The sequence below is a fragment of the Patiria miniata genome, unplaced genomic scaffold (genome assembly GCF_015706575.1).
Source record: "Patiria miniata isolate m_02_andy unplaced genomic scaffold, ASM1570657v1 HiC_scaffold_26, whole genome shotgun sequence".
NCBI classification, from domain to species: Eukaryota; Metazoa; Echinodermata; class Asteroidea; order Valvatida; family Asterinidae; genus Patiria; species Patiria miniata.
This window is the reverse complement of record NW_024037065.1, coordinates 3506817-3514497: the sequence shown is the minus strand read 5'-3', so window position 1 is coordinate 3514497 and position 7681 is coordinate 3506817. Positions and strand designations below refer to the sequence as shown.

The 7681-nt window shown below is 40.6% G+C and overlaps 1 protein-coding gene across 2 annotated transcripts; it reads left to right on the top strand.

Annotated features, from left to right (window-relative positions):
- The first annotated feature begins 231 nt into the window (after window positions 1–231).
- On the top strand, window positions 232–4230 carry LOC119733973. 2 transcript variants are annotated; one of them, XM_038207352.1, is made up of 4 exons: window positions 232–793; window positions 1551–1795; window positions 1989–2050; window positions 2464–4230. In XM_038207352.1, exons 2-4 carry the CDS (start codon window positions 1591–1593, stop codon window positions 2596–2598), a joined length of 402 nt encoding a protein of 133 aa, XP_038063280.1. In that variant the 5' UTR covers window positions 232–793; window positions 1551–1590; the 3' UTR covers window positions 2599–4230. The 2 variants fall into 2 exon arrangements, with proteins under 2 accessions (XP_038063280.1, XP_038063281.1); XM_038207353.1 differs by lacking the exon at window positions 232–793 and having other exon boundaries at window positions 1178–1795.
- The last annotated feature ends 3451 nt before the right edge of the window (window positions 4231–7681 follow it).

Below are 7681 nucleotides of genomic sequence, written 5' to 3'. Positions count from 1 at the left end.
GCTTTCAAACCCCTCCCCTCCTACCAAACCAGAACCGAGTCCCATGTCATTTTGCATATATGTAATTGTAATAGATTTTGTTTTACTTATGAATACTTAATGGATAAATGCTTCAATTGTGTCTTTGTTGTTTTTGCCGGGGTGATGTGTGTGTGTTTTTCTTTAATTGGTAAAGGGGGAAAAAGTTTCCCTTGTATTCCATGAAGATAGATGTGAATAATACAGTTAAAGCAATATTACTGGTGGAAGCTTTTAGACCGTGGGCCAGAAATCGTAGCGTGCAGAATCGTTCGGAGTTTTTGGTGGCAACTTTTTTTCTTTCCTAATGGACTCCTTTTGTGACACTGATTAATATTTTTGATGTTGCCGGCAGAAAACCCTGCAAACTAATGTGAAAATCAAGGTAGAAAATTGCCACTTTCCCGTCGCGTCGGCGATGTTTTTTTGAACGCCGATTGAGGGCGGTATGTTGCAACCTCGAATCAGCGCTTCGTAACCGATTTAGAAAATTGCGTTAATTTTCCCGGGGATGAGGATGTCAGGAGAAACATGGCGGCGCCCGTCGGCAGGACGTGCGTTTGCAACGTTGGCGAAGAAAGCGGTTAAATTTCACCATTTTCAGAGACGTGCTGGAAGACGTTTGTAACTTGTTGTCAGCAATGGCAAGAATTGGATGGAAAGGAGAGGGAAGTTGCCCAAAAAAGCAAAGATATAGCGAAAAACGAACGACCAAAGGCCGAGTACGGCTACCACCGTCATGACCGTACCGGCATTGCTAGTACCACTGCCAGATGTAAGTTTCCAATTCCAAACATGTCGAATGTTAATTGTTATCATCGTAGTTGGGGGGTAGGGCTATTTATACTATTTTAATACGTAACTGAAGTCATTTTTTAAAGCAAATAAATAGGTTGTGTTTGCTATTAGTAGGGCCTACATTGAAAATAAAATAGGATTGGACAAACATGACAATCTGACAATGATTGAGTATTTTGGGGGTAAGATAACCATATTTGGCCATCACTTGTCACCCTTTACAGTCAAAACATATGAAACTGGTCTTAAAATTTGGAATTGTGTTCTCAGTAAATACTTCAATATTTTCCCTGCAGTGCTAAGTTTTAAGACTGATTTTACTTTCTGATGGCTGATAGGTCACTGAAGGAAAAAGTAGTGATGGCCAGATCTGGGAATCTTTCACTTATTTGTTTCACACCGGCTATCGTTACAGCAGCTGTAACGTAATTGTCAACCTCTGTTGTTAGTCTTTATAGCATTGTCTGGTTCTTGTAATACTCAATGTTGGGATCCATGGCTGTAAGAGCCAGACTATAGACAGGTTGGTTTTCGGACATTCTGTATTTTTCTTTGAAGAGCCACGGACATGAGGGATATCGATTACGAAGGGAAAATAATTAATTCTACTTCTACAAGAAGTATGATTTGATTACAAACATACTTTTAACTGAAACTTTCGGATCTCTATTATTTAAATCCAATCAGCCATTTCATTGCCAAATATTTCATCTGTCTCGTTCTCATTTCAACAGATTCTGCAATGTATCAAAAATAAAGCGAGCAAAACTGAGGATGGAAAAGAGCTCAACTAGTGAAGGAGGTGATGGCACAGGAGATGTGGTAATCCCCCGCAAGAGAAGACGCACAGGAGAGAAAGAGCAAAGGACCAGGCATGCTCTACCAGTGGAGTGCATCATATACAAGAAGAGCAAATGGATCCAGCCGCCATATGGACCGCGGAAAAAAGAGCCACTCACAAAGTGCGAATATGAAAAAGGTACAGTCATAATTACATGTACATGTATATAAAGTGTGACACCACCATAATGTCATATAAATGGAAAGACATTTCCACATAATTGTTGAAACCACTTTGAACCAGATTTTGTTTTCACTATATTTTTCAGGTGGACAACTTCTCAAGGCTGCTGAACTACTCAATGATGAATCCATCCTTCTTGATAATTAAGGTCAAGACATGGTGGCAATCGAAGTCCGGTATCACAGATCATGCCACAAGAATTACATCAAGGTAAGACATTGAAGCTATCACCAATGTTGTGTTACTCCCCCCCCCCAAAAAAAAAATCAATGCAGAACCTTCTTTATCATAAAAAGTGGCTAGACGTTTGGATTATTTTCTGTTGATTTAGAGCATGGCAGCTAGTCAATGTGCAAGGTGATAATATTTTCCTATTTTATGGAATATTATTAAGTGTGTGACTAAAGTCAGATCACAGTAATAGTGCCCTTAATTGTAGGATATAGTGCCTTTAATTGTAGAAAATACTAGGATACTTAAAAAAATAATAAATAAATGGGCATGCCATCACATTATATTCATGTAAATTGGATAACTTAATATGCATGCAACTATCCGCCGAAACATTTCTTGTAAATGCAAGAAGGGACATTGCAAGTCACGAATTTGTTCTTGTGTGGCAGGCGACTTGCCGTGTACAGACTTGTGTCGTTGCAGTGATTGTGAGAACACCACTACTGAAGACATCGAATGCCTGTCCAGCGATGACGAAGAAAGTGACATTGAAGACGATGAATAGACACAGGGACTTATCGTAGTACAGAAAAGTTTACATACCAGTATTCATCATCAGCCATATTTATGTGTTTGCTCATTCTACATGTACTTGTAAATATGCATAGCTTTTTTTTGGCATGGTGTAGACAGCAGAAACGTGATTTGCCATCATGTCTTTCAGGAAGAATATTTCTTTGGTTTGTTTTTTACAGCAAATTTCCAGTTTCCAACAGTATATTTGTAGGCTTATGACAATTCCTCATCTACAAATAGTTCTTCCAGCTCTACCTTCTGTCGACCCAAGTTGATGCTTGAGACGAGCGCAACAGCTCCACACTTAAGTGAAAAACTCAATATATGTAATGCCTTGACAATCCATTATTGCATAATTGCATACTTTATTACAATAATTATGACATATATGTATTTGGAATTATGGAAGTTCCAGGTCTAGACAGTTAATTTTTGTGTTAATGGCAAATTCAGGGATACCTTGAAGAATTTTTTTTAAGAAGAACATATTAAGTATGGCCAAAGATTTATTTGTTGCTTATTTATTAATTTATTACCACAAAATAAAACCTTTCCAATTAGGTCATTGTTGGAACCAAATACTCTATTTTAGGTAAATGACATAATTTGGTAATCTGCAAATAAGTCTTTGAACTTCATATGGTATGGAAAACTCGGTGATATCTTGAAACAAAAAAAATTGGGTGGTACAAAGTGTTGACTGTGGTCAACTTAGCGTTACTTTTTGATAGTTTGAGAATTAATTACCATTTATTGCTTGCATCAAGGACTTTACTTTAGGTAAATGAAATAAGTCAGTCTTCTCCAAATAGTTTTTCCTTCCATAAACATTTAAGATTAAAACTTAGTGCTGTTATAATCCAATTTGTTGCAAAATTGCACAATTAATTACCATAATTATGTAATTATGTTAAATTTGGAGACAGCTCATTTTGGATTAATGACATAAATGTACATGTAATTCAATACTTTCAGCCTCACATGCAAAATTTCAGTGATACCTTGAACAAACTATTTATTGGCATAAAAAACACTGAATATGGCCAAAGCGTTATTTTGTGCATAATTTCATATTTAATGATCACAACAATAAAACCATTAATATGATATTTTTCCTTGGCATCAATATAACAACTGTTTTAGGTTAGTTATATAATGCAGTCGTATACAATAACAGAAAAGGTCAGTCATGCCTTATATGGAAAAGTCAGTTACATGTATGCCTTATGTGCCAATTGCAATAAAACATATATGAGCATATGAACATTGTTTTTGCATATTAATTAAAGTACATGTAATTAAGAAACCACCTTGTATATGAACCTACAAGTCTATAGAGTTAATAATCATTAATTATTCTAAGTGGGTGACGATCTGCATTTGAATCGGAGTAGCCGTTTCTGAGAACTTTAAGGGGATGGATACCGCCATCGGTCGCTAGGGACCCCTAATAGATTTTTGGGGGGGATCAAACTTTGGACGGGGAGTGTGACTAAACGTGCCACTTAACAGCTCGGCAACAGGAAGAATTGAATTCAGCACCCTCGAATTGACAAAGAACAAGCATTTTTTTCTTGCCACCAAAAATTTTTAACGGACTTCATTTTCTAGGCGAGATAGGATTTCTGGCCCACGGTCTATTTGTCTGATTGTCATTTATACATAGTTCACCTGTTTTTGTTTGCCCAATATATCAGTTTTTTTCATTCTTGGAGTGTAAATAACGATCGACCCTCTTCCTTGCCCAGATTTCTCTGTGTACCACCATGTGGTCATATTCTAAGCCTAGATTGGATTTGGACTGTTGTTTACGTCTACAAATATAGAGTCGATTGCGTATATAATGATTATGCTGCCACAGTACTGAAAAATGACATTTACAGTAGAGGGTCATATCAGACATAGACAAACCATATCCAGTCTTGGTGATTTTGGCAGCCCAACCCAAGACATCTCGAGCATACAATAACACATCATACTGCAAACGTGATATCAAGTATTAACAAAACAATAATAATATACTACGAATAAAAGAGAAATCTGATATATATGTATATATGAAGGCTATACTTACTGTTAAATAGAAGTGAATGATAACTATCAAGAAAGAGTTGTTGATGTTTAGAAAGAAATATTTTCTATATGGAATGATATGCTTGAGTGATTCTGGTGAAATTTTCAGAACTGATCTCAACTCGTTTTTCAACCTTGCTTAGGGGAAAAATTATAATCCTTTTGGCTGTTAGGGTGGTTTGTCCCGTTTTTCTAAAATTATTTCAGGCTGCAAACTGTCAAAAAGACTGCTTTAAAGTTTATCATTTTAAGTGGTTATGATTTTTTTTTTTTTTCAGAGCTGATCAAATCTAATGTTTGGACCTGACGTCAATTTGTAGGTTCATGTTAATCGGTTTGGTTTTTAGGGTGGCCTTTTTTGGGGGGAGGGGGGTATTTTTGGGATTCACTTTTTGTTTATTTTTGCAGAGTGAAATTTTCTACCTTGGGTGATTTCTGTTAAATTTTTGCAGATGATCAAACGTCAGGTTTCGACCTCGCATGTCAATTGTAAGGGTAAGGGTAATTATCAGAGGGAGCTTGGGTTTAGGGTACAAATTGGGGAGGGGTTGTTGATTTTTCAGGGTTGCTGTTTTAAAGGAGAAGTTTATCAATTTTTTTCCGGATATGGAATTGTTATGTTTGAGAAATTGTATTGAAAATTGCATATTTGATAGTCAATTACTGCCAGTTGTCGGAAGTCGGGTGTGATCTTTTTTCCGGATATATTGTTATTTCTGAGCAATTTTGACGACATCCCCGTTCCCAGAGCTGATCAAACGTCATGTTTTAACTTTTTGTCAGTTTTTAAGATAATAATTTTGTCTGGTGGTTTGTGTTTTAGAGGTTTTTTTATATTTCACTCTGCCAGTTGTCGAAAGGTCATGTTTTATCATTTATCACCTGATATGGGCTTGTTAGACTTGATTTTATTGAAAATTGCAGAGCTGATCAAAAGTCATGTTTGCACCTAACCTGCCAACTTTTAGATTAATGTTTCGGCGTTTTTTATCGATATTGTGACGGAGCACGAAGTGTATGTGATAAATTCAATGCAACCACTGTCTGTATAATGACTGTATTACATCGAGTCACCCACACTTTGCATATTGGCAGATCCTGATCGCTGATTGGTCAGTTGGACTTAGGCACTATTGTATAGCAGACTGAATTTGTACTGGGGCCATAGGCTACCGGGTGAACTCAGGGGTATAAAAGCAGCTGCACGACAGGATTTTAGGCAGATGATTCAGAGATGATTCAAGCGATAACTTAATGATTGGAACAAGTAATTGGGGTTCAAGTAATACTAGACAAATAAGGATGATGATGAGGATTGATTAAAGGCTTGACCATTGTTTGTGATTCCTGACTCTGATTCCACTCATTCCACTGGCTCAAATTATTGCTACTTAGACTGCTAATCACCGAATGTCAGGGCCAAAGTCCCAGGGTAGATAAGAGGGCCTGAGAGGATTACAAATCTCAGGGATTCCCCCTCCCTACTCCGCTTCCGCAATCCCATTCCACAAACACCTTCAACCTTCCACCGGCGGTATTCCACCGAGGATTCCACCGACGGTATTCCACTGAGGATAACTTGTGCCGTGGCCCATCGCTGCGGGGACTGGACACCATCGAGGCGGCACGCTACCTATCAAACCAGCCTGACGAAGGAGAGCTGGCACGACAACGTCACATTGGTGGCAGCGGTGGGATCCACCAAGAAGGACTTCAGTGGAAGCACGGGAAGTGATCTACTAGGGAATAACAAGGAGAGCGGGATCACTCAGGATGGAGCGAAGAGATGAGCCAGGACTCGTCACACCAACGAGTCTTCGTGTGCAAGAAGTCGACTCGGGAGTGGAATTTCGATACCAGGGAAGCAATACTTCACCACAAGTGGCATCTGGGTACAACATGGCAGTTAATAAGAGCATCGGGAATCAGCCCATCATAGCACCGCCTTAGCAGCAGGCCTATCCAGTTACAACCATTGCGCACGTTGAAGTAGCGTCAAGTGGGTTCACTGGAATAATAGGAACTGTTCCGGAGGGGTGGAGGGATCAAGCTGCAAGCAGTGTGGAGAAAAGGCAGGAGGCAGCCCAGCATGGTTGGATGGGCAACGCCGGAGAGTTAAGTGCAGCTGCATGGATGCAGAGCCCACTGCAGGCGTCTACTCCAATCAATCCATTTGGGCAGAGGACGAGAGCCACAATAGGCCACAGGCAACCAGCAACGATCGGAGGAATCAGGGACTGGAACCCAGAGGGAGCAAGACACAAGGAACTCCCAACGAGGGGATTGGAAGTTGGAGCTGTGTCTGCACCAGGAACTACTGCCGTTGGGCATATGTGCCACTGGTTTTCAGCACAATGACGGCAGGGATGAGGACTTCGCCGGGGTTTGCAGCAACGGTAATGCAACCTGCGAGCGGAACACAAGTCTTCACGGCCACTTCTGGCGACCTGTCCTGGGCCGGAGCTGGAGGGCAAGGACAGGTGGGAAGCACGAAGAAGCCGATTTCAAGTGAGCGGGCAGGCACGTGGCACCAGGTTTTGGCAGCAAAGGGTGCGTCGAGCCAGCAACAGCCTCCAGAAAGGTCTTCCCCAACGAAGGTGAAGCAAGGGTTGGCGGGATCGACGATCCAGAGTAGGAAACCTGGGCCCACGGTGGAACAAGAAGGGAAAGCAAGCGTGAAAGAGGAAAGCACCTATCACCGAGCACAACGGAAGCCGAGTTTTGTCCCGGATCGATTCTCGGGGGACATCCCTTGGCGGGATTATAAGGCACACTTCGAGTCTTGCGCCACGATCAATGCGTGTACAGCTGAGGAGAAGGCGTACTTCTTAGTAGCTAGCTTGAAGGGACAAGCCCAACAGGTGCTGGGAGATGGAAATCAGGGCGAGCAGCTGAGTTACAAAGAACTGACTACAAGGTTGGATCGGCGATTTGGACCTGGAGAACAGGCCGAGAGATTCTTGTCGGAATTAAGGAGCAGAACTAGGGGAGTGAATGAAAGCCTTCAAGCACTCGGCC